Source organism: Melospiza melodia, chromosome 3 (assembly GCF_035770615.1).
Source record: "Melospiza melodia melodia isolate bMelMel2 chromosome 3, bMelMel2.pri, whole genome shotgun sequence".
In the NCBI taxonomy this organism is placed as follows: Eukaryota; Metazoa; Chordata; class Aves; order Passeriformes; family Passerellidae; genus Melospiza; species Melospiza melodia.
This window is the reverse complement of record NC_086196.1, coordinates 55,616,321-55,632,963: the sequence shown is the minus strand read 5'-3', so window position 1 is coordinate 55,632,963 and position 16,643 is coordinate 55,616,321. Positions and strand designations below refer to the sequence as shown.

Below are 16,643 nucleotides of genomic sequence, written 5' to 3'. Positions count from 1 at the left end.
AACAACAGAAAACAGCACACTCATAGCACTTTAGTTAAATATAATAATAGACTCATGGAATGTCTCAAATTGAAGGGACCCATAAGGATGAACAGGTCCAATTCCACCTCCTTGCAGAAAACTATATGACTAAAAGTATTATCCAAAAGCTCCTTGAATTCTGACAGGCTGGCTGTAACTGAAAAAAGAGAAAGAAGCCTATTGCAAAAATCTTGTACCACATAAGAAAAAGCTAAGAAAATGAGGTGTTCTTAACAGATGTGTTGACTGCTCACCTTTTAAAAGGGAAAATCTGACAATACAAGTATCTGTAGGGGCATTTTGTACTCTTAAGACAATTTTTGATTTAAAAATAGGTTATGTGCAAATATAGGTGATTTTTCCTCTGCTGCAAGGAAACTGATAATTGTTGTAAAATGTCTACAGAGAACCTGAACCCAAATTGTATTTAATATACATGCAAATTTGAGTGATCCTTGGATATGGCAAAGTAGGAACTTCGGGTCATGATCTTTCCGTAAAAAAGAAAAGATTGGGTTTTACTTGTTAAAAATTTTTTGAGATGGACCTTGTAGATATCCTTTAATGGGGTATATATGAAAAAGAAAGTTGCTTCTACAAATCAAACTACTGTTCTAATGCTATTTCTGGACCTGCAACTTTTCTAATTTATAATACATTTATATTTATATCTCATGGCATTTAATGAGATCTATGTATGAAATGGAATCAAATGTATGTAGCGCGAATGCCACATTTAAGCCTGTTTCCTCGAGATGTCAGGCAAAAAGTGTGTCCACTCAGAATAAATGTTGGTATTTAGTAGGGAACAAAGGGATGGATTTACCCTGTCTGGGAGCTTTTCTGCTAAGTCATTGAACACAGGAAAAGTGAGATCCCACTTTCTGATTCTTCAAAGCAGAGACCACAAACAGAGCCAGTGTTTGTCTTTTTATTATAACAGGGATTGGGAACAGGAAGGAAGGAAGTGGCGGAAGGAAGTGTTGGAAGGAAGGAAGGAAGTGTCAGAAGGAAGGGAGGGAGGGAGGGAGGGAGGGAGGGAGGGAGGAAGGAAGTGGCGGAAGGAAGGAAGTGGCGGAAGGAAGTGGCGGAAGGAAGTGGCGGAAGGAAGGAAGTGGCGGAAGGAAGGAAGGAAGGAAGTGGCGGAAGGAAGGAAGTGGCGGAAGGAAGGAAGGAAGTGGCGGAAGGAAGGAAGTGGCGGAAGGAAGGAAGTGGCGGAAGGAAGTGTTGGAATGAAGGAAGGAAGTGTCGGAAGGAAGGAAGTAAGGAAGTGTCGGAAGGAAGGAAGTGTCGGAAGGAAGTGTCGGAAGGAAGTGTCGGAAGGAAGGAAGGAAGTGTCGGAAGGAAGTGTCGGAAGGAAGTGTCGGAAGGAAGGAAGGAAGGAAGGGTCGGAAGGAAGTGTCGGAAGGAAGTGTCGGAAGGAAGGAAGGAAGTGTCGGAAGGAAGTGTCGGAAGGAAGTGTCGGAAGGAAGTGTCGGAAGGAAGGAAGGAAGGAAGGAAGGAAGGAAGGAAGGAAGGAAGGAAGGAAGGAAGGAAGGAAGGAAGGAAGGAAGGAAGGAAGGAAGGAAGGAAGGAAGGAAGGAAGGAAGGAAGGAAGGAAGGAAGGAAGGAAGGAAGGAAGGAAGGAAGGCAGGGAGGGAGGGAGGGAGGGAGGGAGGGAGGGAGGGAGGGAGGGAGGGAGGGAGGGAGGGAGGTTGGTTCAGCCCCCGGGAGGAGCTTGGCGGCGGCGTGGAAGTGACCTCACTCCCGGGAAGCGCCGGGATCCACTCAGCGCTGGGGCACCGGCGGCCAGTGCGGCCACGCCTTGCGAGCAGCCAATGGCAGCGGCGGCGCCGTTTGTTGTCGCCCCGTGAGGCGGCTGCGCTCTGGGTTCGCTGCCGCCGCCGCAGGAGGGACGCGGGAGGCCCCAGGCCCCGGTAGCCGCTCGCCTCTCGCCGGCCCCGCAGCCCCCGCGGAGGGCGGGGAGATGCAGCCCCCGGGCGCTCAGCAGCCGCCGCTCTACGCGCCCAGCAGCGGGGACTTCACCTTCGTCTCCTCGGCGGACGCCGAAGGTGAGCGCGGGGCCGCGGGCAGGGCCGCGCTCGCTGTCCCGAGGCAGGGGCTGGGCCGGGCCCCGGGGGAACGGGCCGTTCCCGGGCCGCGGAGACAGCAGGGCCCTTCGCTGCCCTCCGTGCCGCCGGCCCCGCGGTTGGTGTCGTGGCTGGGGGCGGAGCGGGGTGGCCGAGCTGGCCGCTGCCCTGGGGCCGCTGCCGCCCGCGTCACGGGAGCAGCAGCAGCGTGGCAAAGGCGGCCGTGCCCTCCGCTTGCAGCTGCTCTGGGAGCCGGGGCCGAGAGTGTCCCGGCTGGGTGGCATAGCCGTGAGCACTGTCACTGCCCGCTCCTCTGGCTCCCGAGCTGCTGGAGGCCCGCTCTGTTGTCCTACCGAAGCTTGTGTCGTATGCTCACGTTGCTGTAATGGGCCAAAGTGTCTGCGCCGTGTGTCACTGCGGCACAGCCATGGAGCAGAAAAGGAGGCCGTGTGTGTCATTTAGGGAGTGAAGCGTGGCCTGGGCCAGGCTGCTGCACAAACAGCAGTGCTGTGCCAGCGTGCCGTGAGGATGTGCCGTCAGACTTCAAAACGGAACATACAGGAGTCAACATTGTGCAAACTTACTTTGTTGGAGAATATTTTTTTGGTCTCTACCCATTTAAATAACAAGGATTCTATTTCCATGTGTATATTTAGTTACTCTTAAAATTGCGACTAAGGAATCATATAAATCCTCACTCATGTGTCCCACCCTGGAAAGGAATTGCTGAAATGGAGAATTTACTGTAGAATACCTGTTCTTTAGTGAACTTCACAGTCCTTCTGAAAAGAAACACAAGCCAACAATACTGTTGTAGCTGTGGGTTTTTTTGTTGCTGAGGTTTTTTTTTTTGCTGGTTAGTTTTCCTTTGTTTTGGTTTTTTCTTCTTCACCTTGGCCTGAAAAGGAATCCATGTACCTCTGACCAGAAGCTCTCTGCTTCTTCTCTGGAAGTATTTGTTGGGCAATGCTGAACCCAATCCAGTAAAACCACCTTTCTGGTAGGTTGTGTTGAATCACACTTGGCTCTGTGTTTCTTATGAACACAAGCAAGATGTGATCTCCTGTGTGTTCAAGTGTGGTCGTGTCCTCAAAGTGCTGGATAGGCCTACCCTAGCAAAGAAAAAATAAGCAAAATCCAGCATCTAGATATTTTTAAATTAAAATACTACGCATTTTTATATGTTTCCCAAATCTCAGTCTATATAAAAAAATAAAAATTAGCTGTAGTGTTTCCTCTTCTTATTTCTGTGGGAGCTGTATGGAAGAAAGCTGGGGAGATGTTCACAATTAGGTCACCAGACAGAGTAGAAAGAGCCCTCTTGTTTTGGGTTTTGCCTCTTGTACTGCTTTTTCAAAATTAAGTGTCAAGACTGTTTTGAAAGCTGGTTTTCTGCAATGCTTTGTTGAAATGAGGCATCTGAGAGACTTTGGGTTTGCTTCTGTTGTGTTCAGCCTGAGACAATAGCAGTGAAGACACCCAGACTCTCACTAGGAACCATCAGTGTCATCAGTTCTTGGCGGATTTTCCAATTGCCCTGCAATTAAACATCTCACTCAAAGCAGCCTGCAGAAGAGGAGGTGACCAATCCCTTTTCCCCTAGGTTTCTGCAGCTTTTGTCTTGCAAAACAGACTTAAGGTCATGTTATTAGATTTTATAATTCAAAAAGATGTGGTTGCAGGTATCCATGGACTGCTTAAAGAAGTCTTGGTAAATACAACTTGTGTAGAAATTTCTATGCCTCAGGATGGATTGTCAGTGGTCCCTGAGAAAGGAGAAATACATGGCTGGTGGGACTGCTGTGTTTGCTTCTTTTGACTCCTGCATTTATGCACAGAGTAGCACTCCTTGCAAAAAAGTCTTATCTTGCAGCAGAAAGAAATAATAACATCATATATATATATAAAATGTTATTAAGACAATATATATTATATATTGTCTTAATAACATTAGGGTTCCCCAATCAAGAGAAAACTTCTGCGGCTTCAGCTTGATTAAGGCATTAAGATTTTTCTTTTTCCCCCCTCTGTAAAGAGCAGAGGAAGGCTTTGCTTGAGTCTGGTGAGAATGGTGTGTGCGTGCTGGGACTGGGAAGAGCAAAGAGAAATTCCTGCTTTAAGTTACAGGGATCTTTACCAGGGTTCTGTGCAGATGGTGTTCCAAGAATCAAAGGAGTGGATCAGTAACTCTCATGGTTATGAAATAGTTGAAAAGCTTTTGTGGAGAAGCTGGAATCTGAGTGGCCCAGCAAGCTGGTCTGGGAAGGACAATTCTGGTGAATTAATTGTGATACTGAATGATCAATGCTGGCTGAAGACATTGAGATTCTGTTGCTGTACAAGTTGTTTCTATGACACTGTAATATTTCCAAAGTGGATGTTGCAAATGTAATCTACAAACATGGCCAGACGTGCCTCTGTGAGTGTGTCAGAAGTTCTTGCTGTAGTTAGGTGTTCTGGGAAATTTGTGCTGAGGACCTTTAATGTGTGAAAAGCACACAATGATGATAAGACAAAAGATATTTTCTTTGCCTCTCAATATATTTATAGTAAGCTTGTGCAAAATATTTACACATTTCTGTTTGGATTTTTCTTTCTTGGCAGATAATGGAAATCCATTATTTCCTAAAGAAATAATTACTCTCTTCTTGTGTATCTTTTTCTTTCATCAAGTTGCTTAATTTATTTTCCTATACTATTTTTTATTTTCTGTCCATATATAACTGAATAAAAGGAGCAAAAAAAAATTAATATTTATTGGCAATTTTGCCAAAACCAACCAGAACATAGATAAATTGCTCTTTGTTTTGCTTTGTACTGTGGTAGAGAAAGATCATAGTATATAAAAGAGAAGTTGTATAACTGTTTAACTTCTAATTGTCTAGAGCCTAAGGATCTATGATAGCATTCCTTCTCTAACATTTTCAGCTGCATTGAAGGCGGATTACAAATTAAAACATTTTCAAATGTTTTCCTTTTATGAAAAATTTGACATAAACGCAGAGAGTGGTTTTCGCTGAAACAATGCCACTATTAAAAAATGGGTGCCAAAAGAGGTAGAGTATGATCAGAAAAAAATTATAAATAATCCACAATTTATAGCATGGTGAGACTCTCATTAGCGTCCTCCTTTTGTGCATTTAAACACTTAATGATGTTTAAGTGTTTAAATGCACAAAATGGAAGCCTTTTTGTTGTACCACAACACTGTGTCATAAAACAAGAGTCCCATCTAAAAGCTAAAACCTGGTATTTGAGGCCTAACCCAACATTGTTACTATTGCAATAAAACCATCAGTACACTTTCAAATTATGTATCTGTGAAAGTATAACTTTATTTTGTAACTTTGACTGTTTTATGGTCATGACCAACACAAGTAGCTTCCTATGTTTGTTGTGTATCTTCCAGTACTTTTAAAATCAAATGGCTTTTGGCAAGACATGAAAAGGTCTATATTTTTCTCCCTTTTTCTTTAGATCTTAGTGGTTCCATAACAACTCCAGATGTTAAGCTGAATCTTGGAGGAGAATTCATCAAAGAATCTACTGCAACTACATTCCTAAGACAGAGAGGATATGGCTGGCTTCTGGAAGTGGAAGATGATGACCCAGAAGATAACAAGCCACTCTTGTACGTTGTAATTATTTCTGGGTATCTGTCTTTATTAGCAGCCTTGTCACAGCCTTGTGCTGTGACTAGAATTCTGTTTGACAAATTACTTGACCAATGAGTGTTTTCTGGTGCAAGAATGAAAACATTGTTTCTGTTATTGATTTTAATCTCCATAAGTATATGGCTTTTCTGCTTTTAGCTGTTGATCTTGTAATGATTTTTTAAAAAGAGACTGTATTCTTTGTATCTTTTGCATTCATGTTTCTGGATATTGTGAAAGAATCAAAGACTAAGAGAACCCCGTGGGAAGACTCCTGCTAAGTAGATCTCAGTGCTGTCAGTTATTCTGAAGCAAAAGCATCGTGCTTCATGGTTGTTACAGTAGGGATGTTAGAAGCAAGGTAGCACAAACTTTATAATCTTTATGCTGCCTTTTACTATAAAGCTTGATTAAAAGGGTGCTAGTGCTGAAGGACAATAATGTCCTTAGAACTGGAAGTCTCTCATCCATTGTTCTGTTCCTAGAAACCTGGCTGGCTGAAGAAAGTTTGTATCTTATGGTTATTACATTGAGAGTCAGGCAGCCTGGTCCTTTTTCTGCACCCAAACAACTTCATTCTCATTGTCTCAGTGTTTTCCTGTGAATTAAACATAATGATGCTTTAAAAAATTGGAGTGAGACAGAGAGTACTCTGTAGAGCTCAGATGAGAGTGTTGGGAGACAACAGATATCTGGAGAGCTTAATAATGACAGTGCTACTTGAGAACTGGCTTAAATTAAAGTGTGCAGAAGTAGGTCCTTGTGTGAATGTCTGTTTTGTGAACCTCTAACTTTTCATTAAGAAACAAACTTGTGTAGTGAGGTTACAACATAGGAATTCTGACTTTAGTGTAATTTTGTTGTTTTGATTATTCCCAGAAATGTGTCATAATGAATTCTTACAATCTGAATCCTGTTAAGGATTGAAACAACAGCAGGCTGCTAAGGGAAGTTCACCATCGCAGGGCTACACTGCAAATGTTTTGTTAAATAAAGTGAAATTATTTTTTCCTACTTTCTCATTGGGCAGCCTTACTCCAGACACTTATTTCCTGATACAGTTACCACCACTTTCTGGTGAGGTAGCTGTCAGCTTCATGCAAAAGACAATTTATTCACATGAGAAGCTGTCAGAAGCTGTCAGCAGACGTAGACAATGAGAAATAATTATTTCCATGTAGCAAATATTTGTATTATAGTCTACAGAGTAAAGTATAGGTCTGCTACATCCTTTTTAGATAAATGGTAGCAAATAGATGCTTCTAGTCTGTTCTTTAATTCAGGGATGGTTAAAGAGCAATTTTTGTTACTTAGTCACCGGTTAGTAATACCACTTATAAAGTAGCTTTAGTAATAATAATCCAAAAATTGCCTTGAGGGATTGAATTAGCACTATTTATTTTTTTTAAAACAGAATTTGTGATGAATCACATCTTTGCATTTTTTTCTCACATCAGCTTTTCTGAAGAAAAAGCCAAAAAAACAAAGCCTCGGACAAAACCTTCATAAATGGACTTAGGATATAATTCTGCATTTTTCTTCACTATGTTCTTAAATGTAGAGCAGTTTATCTGTTGGAAGTGTCCTGCAACTCTTCAGAGTTCCTCAGTCATGACTGAGGTTCTGCACCTAAAGAAGTGGAATTGCCCTTTATGGGGGAAGTGTGATTCCTTCCCCCTGAGGCTAGAACAGTTAGGGCAGCGTGTCCCAGCTGAGAGTCCTGGGCAGAGGAGTCTTCTGGCCAATTTGTATCTGCTTGCAGAGAGTTTGTAACAGGAAGCAGAGAAGGCAATGAGAGAAGGGCAAGATCTGTTGATACATGTTGCAGCTAGTTCAAGTGACTTTATTTTACCCATAGTGGACATGAGCCAGAAATTGAACAATAGGCATAAACTGGTCTGTTCAAAGCTACCGTTCCTGAAGGAAGCTAAACCCCATTTTCTTTTAAAAAATTAGTTTTACATGATGTATTTGGAATGGTTTAAGATTAGTGAATGTAATGGTGTTCTTTCTTGCTGAATTTGAAATAAAATATTTTCATAGTAAGTGTGCTCATGGCAAACTGCTTGGCATAGGAACACACAGACATTCTCTATGTGTGCATGTCTTTGACTTGTAGTTCCAATGACACAAATGTGTCACATGTCCTAAAAATGTTAATGCAGACTCTCAGGGTATCACAGAATCAGAATGGTTTGGGTTGGAAGCGACCTTAAAGATCATCCAGTTCCACCCCCCTGTCTTGGGCAGGGACACCTTTCACCAGTTCCAGTAACTCAGAGCCCCATCCAGCCTGGTTGGGGTATGCTATGTAGGTTTGCTGTTGTTAGTCAGGTAATTTGTTTTTGAGTAATTAAATAAATCTGTGTCCCACCAGTTACTGAATGCAGCATGATGTTATGGTGTTGCTTTACTGTGGATAAACTGTTCCTTTGCTAGTCGTGGCTTCAGAAAGCCTTGTGGCTGACAGGAGACTTGCTCTATGAATCTACTGTTTGCCCCTGTACTTATTTTTTTAGTTTTATTTCATTACTGTGCTATATAGTAATGCTCACTTGCTTTACAATTTCAGGGAAGAACTTGACATTGATCTGAAGGATATTTACTACAAAATTCGATGTGTGTTGATGCCTATGCCATCTCTTGGGTTCAATAGGCAGGTAGTGAGAGACAATCCAGACTTTTGGGGTCCTCTGGCAGTTGTCCTCTTCTTCTCAATGATTTCATTATATGGACAATTTAAGGTAGGTATAAATCTTCTGCCTAAAAAAAATCTGAACTAAATTTGGGGATTGCTAAGCAATTTGCATTCTTACGTAGGTAGAAAGTCTTTTTTTCACATACTAATGTGGGGCATTTCAAGTGCTGTTTCTCAAGTTAATGTGTAGAAAGACAGCAGTTAGGAATGTATTAAATAGCCCACGGGTAAGTTAATCATGATGAAATGTCAGGTTTGTTTTTATACAGTAAAACAAAGGAACAATGTGGTTTCTAGAGGAACCAGATCGATACTAATGGGTTTATAGTCATATTAGTGAATCTTTCCATTTTAATTGTGACCTTTTGTTAACTTGCATTTTATTACTAAAAAATGTTAGCAAAAAGCACTTCTTTGGATGGCATGAATTCTAATTTCCTGACAAATAAAACTGCTTATTTAATTCATGCTATTCATGTTATCTGGTGTATTTAATCTTCCTTAGTGATGTTTGCTATTTTGCCCTCCCTGCTCAGTTACAATCAAATAACTTTCCTCTGGTCAATAGACTTTTCCATAATTCCTTTTGAACTCCAGGGTGAATAGCTACTCAGAGGCATTGTGCATATGTAATTGTCATAAACACTGTTAGCTTTTTTGTTTATGTTCTGATTAAAATAAAGAAGTGTTATCATTTATAGTAACAATTTGTATATAAGCCTAGGTGCTCCTGCATTGGAAATCTTTATGACTAAACGTGTGGTTACAGTTGTTATAAATGTGACCAAGTATGGCAATAAGCTGTATGTAAACCAGCAGGATGTGCTTATGCAAGGATTCTTGTGAATGGTGGGGTAAAATCATTCCCTATGGGACCTCTGGCTTCCATATGGCATACCAAATGCTGACTAAGAATTCACTCTCAGTATCTTGTCTCTATGAGGCTTGAAGTGAGTAGACTGAACCACTTTATCGTTCATGACTTCTGAGTGGACCACTCACCTGTCTCCTTGGCAAAGCAAGGACCATTCCTTGACCTTGGGACAGATGAACCACCTCCTGTACAGGAGCACTGGGTCTCATGTTTCTTAGGAGCAGAGGGTGTACCATATGGATGCAGGAGTGCTGAATATGTAAAAGGAGGGCAAGCTAGCAGCCAGCAACAGGATGACTGACAGCAGCTGGACCAGATGAACCCAAAGGTGGGCTCTACACTGGAGAGAGATGAGCACTTCTGCTCTAAGACTTTAAACTGGTCCTCTTCTTAGTCAGCGGAGGAAAATAGGAAGCAAAAAAAGGCTATGTGCTATTTTCACAAATAGAATAAAGCCACTTATATTGTTTTTAGTGCTGCTGTGATTTTTATCTGGTTTTTCCTATTTCATTCTTCTGGAAATATGGAACTTCCAATTAAGCAAAGTATTGAACTGAGTACTGACTTAATTCTTTAAGTTCAGTCATTTTATGTTTGGAAATACATAGACTGGACTTAGACGGTTGTTTCCTTCTAAAAAGTTGTTTCAGAAAGGAGAGCTTTCCTTCTGGTCCTCCCAGTGGCTCAACACCAAAACCAGATAAGTTAATTTGAAGGATTTTTTTAAGCCAGAGAATGATTCTAGGATTTCTTCTGTAGTTTAAGAGCAGTACTATGAAAGAAGCAAGAAAAAATAATGACAGACTTGGTCTCAGGAATCTGAGGCTCTTTATTAAGTTCTCATCATCATCAAGTTCCACTGAGAAGTAAAGTCCTATGTCTTCTGAGCATTCTCAGTTTGAGTAAAGGATAAAGTGGCATCTTTATAAGTGAAAGAAGAATTCCAACTGCTTGTATTGGTTGGGCTGACTTTTAAAAACTGTCTGAGCCCATATTTTGTAATAGGTGGGATATGAAGACATTTAGGGTAGTTTTAACTCAACTTCCTACTCCTGTTACAATACTTACAGACCACATTGCACATGCATTCTGTGTATACCAAATTTACCATTAATGTGATTCTATAAATGTAACTTCTGAACTTCATTTGTTAATTACACTGTGATACTAAACACTGTTCTTGCCACAATTCAGAATTCAGTTTTGCATAATAAAATCCTTGATTGCAGTGAAAGCAATTATGGAAATGCATTTTCCTTTTTCACAATGACAATTACTCATATAAATGAATTGTTCTTTATCTCTCAAGGTTGTTTCTTGGATCATAACTATTTGGATATTTGGATCCTTGACAATTTTTTTACTGGCCAGAGTTCTTGGAGGAGAAGTAAGTACCTGTATGTGAAAAGGATGTAGAGGGAGGTAATGTAAAGTCTCTTGACAGTGTTTTTCAGCAGTAGCTGGCTTTTCATAGTGCTTGGGTTTGGATCTTGTAGCCAGCTAAGAATGGATGCAGTTGTTAAGTGTAAATTCAACATTTCAGGTTTTCAGTCTTCAAAATGAAGTCTAAAATACAGACATCGCCAACTAATCTCTTGGTGCAATGGATGGTGTGCTTGCTTCCAGGTTAACAGTCTAGAAATTTGTGCTGTGAACCCAGGAATTCTAGCAGCTTCCTGTGATCCAGAACTGAAGTCCATTCTTGAGGGAGAAATGCTTTCAAGTTTTTGGTCACTGGACTAAATGGAAACTTTTTTTTTTTTTTAATGGGGTGCTAGCAGCAGTCAGATGTCATTGTGTGTAAAGCACCTGCCAGTGTTTGTTTTCATCCCTGGCCTGATGCAGTTCAAAGCCATCAAAGTGTGAAAGCCAGGGCATGTTTCTCAACTGCAAAGCCAACTGGAGTTGTGGCCTACATCCCTTCCTCCAGCTGCTTGCACCAGCAGGGTTGGAATAGCTGCTTGAACTGTTTACAAATTGACTTATTAAGCAATTCAGGTGTAAACAACAAAAAATGACTTAGAGCAAGGTCCACAGACAGCTGCAGTGGAACGAACAGTCAGGAGACTAAAATTTCTTTAAATGGATCTGCAGCATAAAATGCATTGAACTGTGTAGTTGGGAAGAACTAAATATTCAGTGATGCTTTATTTTTATACTTATGGATATTGCATTAATGATGCACCAGTATTGCAGAGGTCCTATGTTGTTTACTTTAATTTTTTTAAATTTTTCTTTAAATCGTAATTGTTAGAGTCTTCTTTTGTGAATGCTGTTGTGAAGTAAAAAGTTTTTTATAAATGTGATTGCATGGTATTTTTCTGCATTTTAAAACAATCCAGAGGCCCTTAAATCAATCTGGTTTGTGGCTCAAAATGGGAAATTATCAGATGTATAAACTGGAGAAAACATATAGGTTTGCAGATCTTATCATAAAGGATCATCATCCACAAGAAAATGCTTGCAAGATGCCACCACTTTTCCTGTTAAATCCAAGGAGCCTAGCTGGGCAGGATCATTTCAGACCATAGTAGGGGAAAATCAGACATTTCCTTCTGAAGCTAAAAGTAGTTATGGAAGTACTTGGAACAACTCTGTTCTAGATAGTCACAGTAAATTGAAGCTGGAAATCAGAATTCTGTGCCTTACAGGGATCAAGTTTTAACTCTTCTGCTGACACTAAAAACGTTCATGTGCTTTATGTATTTATTTATGTATAATGGATATGAGTATGTTAATGCAGAAAATTATGTATTTGCTGCTTTTGACAACCAGGAGTACAGCTGGTCCTTGAGAGATCTGTTGCAGTCCTATGCTCCTGGGTATCATATGTAAATGCTTCCTTTGAAAGTGATAGTTTACAGGTTTTTGGGGAAAAAAAAAGATAACGTATTTCTAATTTTAGAGTTTAGCATACAAAACCAATTTTTATACTAGCAAGCCTCCTTTAGCTGAAATTTCATGAGTATAACACATTATAATCATTATTCATAGAACAAATTTTATTTGGTGACAGAGATTGAGTACTGCAAAGCTTATTTTTATGTGCTTGAAAATTTCAGGTTGCTTATGGCCAAGTGTTGGGTGTAATAGGATATTCCCTGCTTCCCCTCATTGTCATAGCACCTGTACTTTTGGTGGTTGGATCATTTGAAGTTGTTTCTACACTAATAAAAGTAAGTTCTTATAATCTATTGAGAATTTAGTTATTTTTAAGTCACTTTCTTAACACTTCAAGTACTCTACTCAGGAAAGCATAATGATGTGTCAAAATTTTCAGAACTACAAAGTGAGCTCTGTGATCCTTTTGGTTAGCATGGTGGAAAGTGAATGGGCTTTTAAATGTTCCATTTGAGTGCTTGGGAATATACAGTGGTGTTGCTATAACAACACCTGTTGTTACTAGAGTAGCTTGTATTTAATTATTTTGCTGTGCTCTAATAGTTGCATTACAAAAAAAGATGGGATTCTCATGTTGACAAGAGAATGCATAATTAAACCTCAGAATGAAGAATGTGAAAATAAGCTCTCCCTTCCCCCATGATCCAGATTATTTTTAGTCACTGCAGCATGAATATGATGTTCGTCATTGTTCTGAGACCTCCCCATAGTGGTAGCAGTGCAAAGCTCTCCATACCCTTTGCAGAAAAGGTAAGGATTGTTCTGATTTGGAGAGGGGGAATGTAAGGCACAAAGAGTAGCCTGCCTGATACCACCTGCTGCTGGACACCTTTTATGGAACATTCCCTAAAAGATCCCAGAACATTCCCTAAAAGATCCCAGAACAACATAACACTCTTGAACACTTTCAGTACCTCTTGAAACCCTTTAAGGTAGCCTGTGAAGTTACTGCTGAGCCTGGGAAGGTTAACTGATAAAATTCTGTTAGGAGCTAAGCTCTACACTTTCTGGAGGTTTGTTTTGTTGATTTCATTGTTTCTGTCCCTATAGCTTGCTGGCAGACAGTATAATTGAAGCGCAACTACAGTTATGATAAGTAACAAAATTGCTGTATTTGAGATTTGATAATCTGGGATAATTGATAAGTGATAGAATGTAAATCATTAACTTGCCAGTTAACTAATAAATAACTTCAAAATAAATATACCTTCACGAAACCTCTGTTACTTGATTACTGCTAACAGCCTCATGTTAGCTTCAGGGTGAATCTCTGCAAGGTTCTTATCTTTGCACCACTGGTATGAAAATGCATTACAAGCCCCATGGCCAAAATTTCTTGGGCTGTGACAAGCAGTACTTCTATAGCTGGCTCTTTGTTGCACTGAGGGAAGTGATTTTTACTGTGGTATTTGGAGAGACTTTTCTTGTGGTGTCAGCTAAGACTGTTCATCTTCTTTTTCAGTTGTTTGGAGTCTTCTGGGCTGCCTACAGTGCTGCATCATTACTAGTTGGGGAAGAATTCAAGACTAAGAAACCCCTTCTAATTTATCCAATCTTTTTATTATACATTTATTTTCTGTCCTTGTATACTGGGGTGTGATCTAGTGTAAGATGTGGCCAGAAACCATATTTCAGTCACTTGCAGACTGATAACGTGTGGGATTAAGAAGGCTGGAGATAATACAAGTGACTGTTTTGTATGCAGTTGTCGAGATGTTTTAAGATGGAAGAGCATATTTGTGTATATTATTTAATGAAGCAATTGTAGCTATATAGATTTGTATCAAAGTTCTAGGTTTGTTTAAGACTCTTCAGATTTTAATGAACAAAATAAAAGAACCTTGTGTTTTATAACAAAGCGTAGCAAAACTGCAACTCAATACCTGTGCCAAAAGCACTGGGACCAGATTACTATATTCAAGAATTAAAAATGAGAAGTTAACTGTTAACAATCTCAAAGTGCAATTTTTCCTTTAAGCTTAAACACAGCTGGCTTTTTTTGGCACAGCAAATTCTGTAGATAATATATATTTATGAAACAGTCCTGATTGTTCACAGAATAGTCTGTATAATCAAGACAAAAAGATACTACTTTTAATTTAGTGCCTCAATTACTGTGATTTGGCTGTTGAGTTTTTATAAATTCCAATTTGTTTTCAAAACATGTATATACTGTGTATTTTGTATCTATGGCTTGTGTGTACCGTAAATACTCCTTGGTTAAGGATGTATATTGGGTTTTTAAAAATTGAAGATACAAGTATTTGAAGTTTTCATTTACTATCTCTGACCAAAGGAGCAAGATACTTACCGTGTGACATAATTAATTAAAGTGCATATTTAGAGAATCAAATTATTTTACTTAAAAGTATAAATTTACAGAGAAATGGGTGACCACCTTTCTCAGCTCTAGTGCTGGCCTAATGTTGGAGAGAAAAAAGATGATCTATCAAATTTGTGTGATCTTTAAACAATGTTATTTTATGATGACAAAATAAAAATATTGCTTCCCTAACTATGTTTTACAACATCTTGCTCTGTTTTGCTTTTAATAGCATGGTATTTAACATGCTTTTTTTTTTTTTTTTTTTTTTTTTTTTTTTGCCAATACTGTTAATCCCCTGTAAAGAGAAATGAGAAAGATTTGTAAGGCCAGATTCTCCCTCCACTAAACAAGGCAGAGTTACAGCCTTAGTAACAGTTAGAGTCTTGCTAATTTTGACTCTCCAAGGATTATGTAATAATGTGATGACATGTTAAATATTTCCTGTGTACTGTGTTGATTGCTTATGTAATGGTCCTTATGGTAATATTTCTTCACAAGGGAAGTCCACTGAAGTTCACTTTGTATGGTACTAACATAGGCATTTGCAATTTCAGGATTTAGAATCAACAAATAGCTCTGAAGGTTTGGGGTTTTTTTCTGGCAACAGAAAAAAAGCATTTCCCATTGTCCCCCCTCCATCCTTTTTTTTAATGCTACACATAAAAATCAGCCATGACAAGGTCATAGCAAGGGCTGTCTTGGATCCCTGATGGACATATTTCCATATCAGAACTGTAATTTTTAAGCTTTTTAGACTGTGTAACTAGCCAGGTTGGTAATTTATTTTTACCAGTCATTACTGATGCAAAATACGTAATTAAATTCCAGCTCTCCCACAAACCTTTAGCTTACTCAGTCTGTTTTCCTGACTGATTCTTGTTGGTTTCAAACAAAACCACTTGAAGTTACTGCTGGACATAAATTGTAGTGTAATACTTGGGCTTGTAATATATAAAAAGAGAAAAATTGGTAGAGTGATTGATTTTTAACCTGATTTTTTATTTCTAAATAAGTTGTGGTTGAATTAATGCAACCTTGTACTAAATCAATTTATACCAGCAGCAGCTAAATTCTTACCTACAAGTGTTTTGAGACATTCTTAAAGAGACATACCACATTCTTAAAAAAAAAAAAAAAAGGAAGTTCCAGTGTATTTTAAAAAAAAGCTTTGGAATCTTGCATGATAATCTGGTTTTACCTCCTTTTTCATGACTTACATTTCTTTTTTTAACAGGAATATCCAACTGTTATTGTAAGAGTGCACCTAGCCCCTGTGAATGCATATAACTTCTGTCCCCACAAAGGTGAAGGGCAAGAACACATTTAGGTTTCTAGGCTGTCAGACAGCTTTAAGCTTAGTTCCTCTTTGCATAGTGGTTCATGAGGTGTGCTGTGCAGCTGAACTGACTATGAATATTGAAAGGATGCAAGAATGTTCTATTGAATCTCCAAATATCTCCCTTTCCAGTAATGCTCTGTGAAATTTATGGTTGGAATTTTAACTGTTCCCTTCCACAGACTTGGCACATGTGTAATATGCAATGTAGATAATGCACTTAACATAGTACATATTTTGTACCCAATTGCAGATTTGCACCTTTTAAACTTAATATTTTTAGGGTCACTTTTTGCATATATTGTGCAAGAAACATACAAACAGCTCTCAAATTATTCTGATAGTTTGTAATAACTTTGCATTCAACAAACTCATATTTTTAGATGAGGTATGTGTGTAAATACAAGATGTATTTTATAAAAATTTTGAATTAAACTTGTTTACAGAATCTATGAAGCTCATTTATATTTACTGACTTAGTACTCAATAATTCATATTGATGAATTAGGACACATCCATGTTCCTGTGCATGCCACCAATATATTGATGCTATATACCAATAGCTTTGAGGCTATAAATAAGTTTTTGTGATAATCAACATACTATTTCAATCTGTCAAAACTGGAAATTTAGAGTACATCCATCTAGCAAAAAATTGCCTAAGATGCAGCACTTCATTTTGTGGTGGTGGCATGGATATCACACCTTGGTGAGACATGCATTTTGAATGATCTCTGGAGAGCAGCTGGACATGTACATCTTGTT

General features: G+C 39.2%; 1 protein-coding gene across 1 annotated transcript; it reads left to right on the top strand.

The window, feature by feature from the left end:
- The first annotated feature begins 1,917 nt into the window (after positions 1-1,917).
- YIPF4 (Yip1 domain family member 4) lies at positions 1,918-14,731 on the top strand. The gene is made up of 6 exons (XM_063151840.1): positions 1,918-2,072; positions 5,568-5,721; positions 8,316-8,487; positions 10,625-10,702; positions 12,378-12,491; positions 13,679-14,731. Exons 1-6 carry the CDS (start codon positions 1,988-1,990, stop codon positions 13,814-13,816), a joined length of 741 nt encoding a protein of 246 aa, XP_063007910.1. The 5' UTR covers positions 1,918-1,987; the 3' UTR covers positions 13,817-14,731.
- The last annotated feature ends 1,912 nt before the right edge of the window (positions 14,732-16,643 follow it).

What these genes read in the sequence shown, in the direction of transcription:
- YIPF4 (XM_063151840.1), top strand. Translation starts at nt 1,988, where the DNA reads ATGCAGCCCCCGGGCGCTCAGCAGCCGCCGCTCTACGCGCCCAGCAGC. An exon ending in CTCCTCGGCGGACGCCGAAG is followed by an intron (nt 2,073 to 5,567) that starts GTGAGCGCGGGG and finishes CTTTTTCTTTAG; the next exon opens with ATCTTAGTGGTTCCATAACA. An exon ending in CATTATATGGACAATTTAAG is followed by an intron (nt 8,488 to 10,624) that starts GTAGGTATAAAT and finishes TTATCTCTCAAG; the next exon opens with GTTGTTTCTTGGATCATAAC.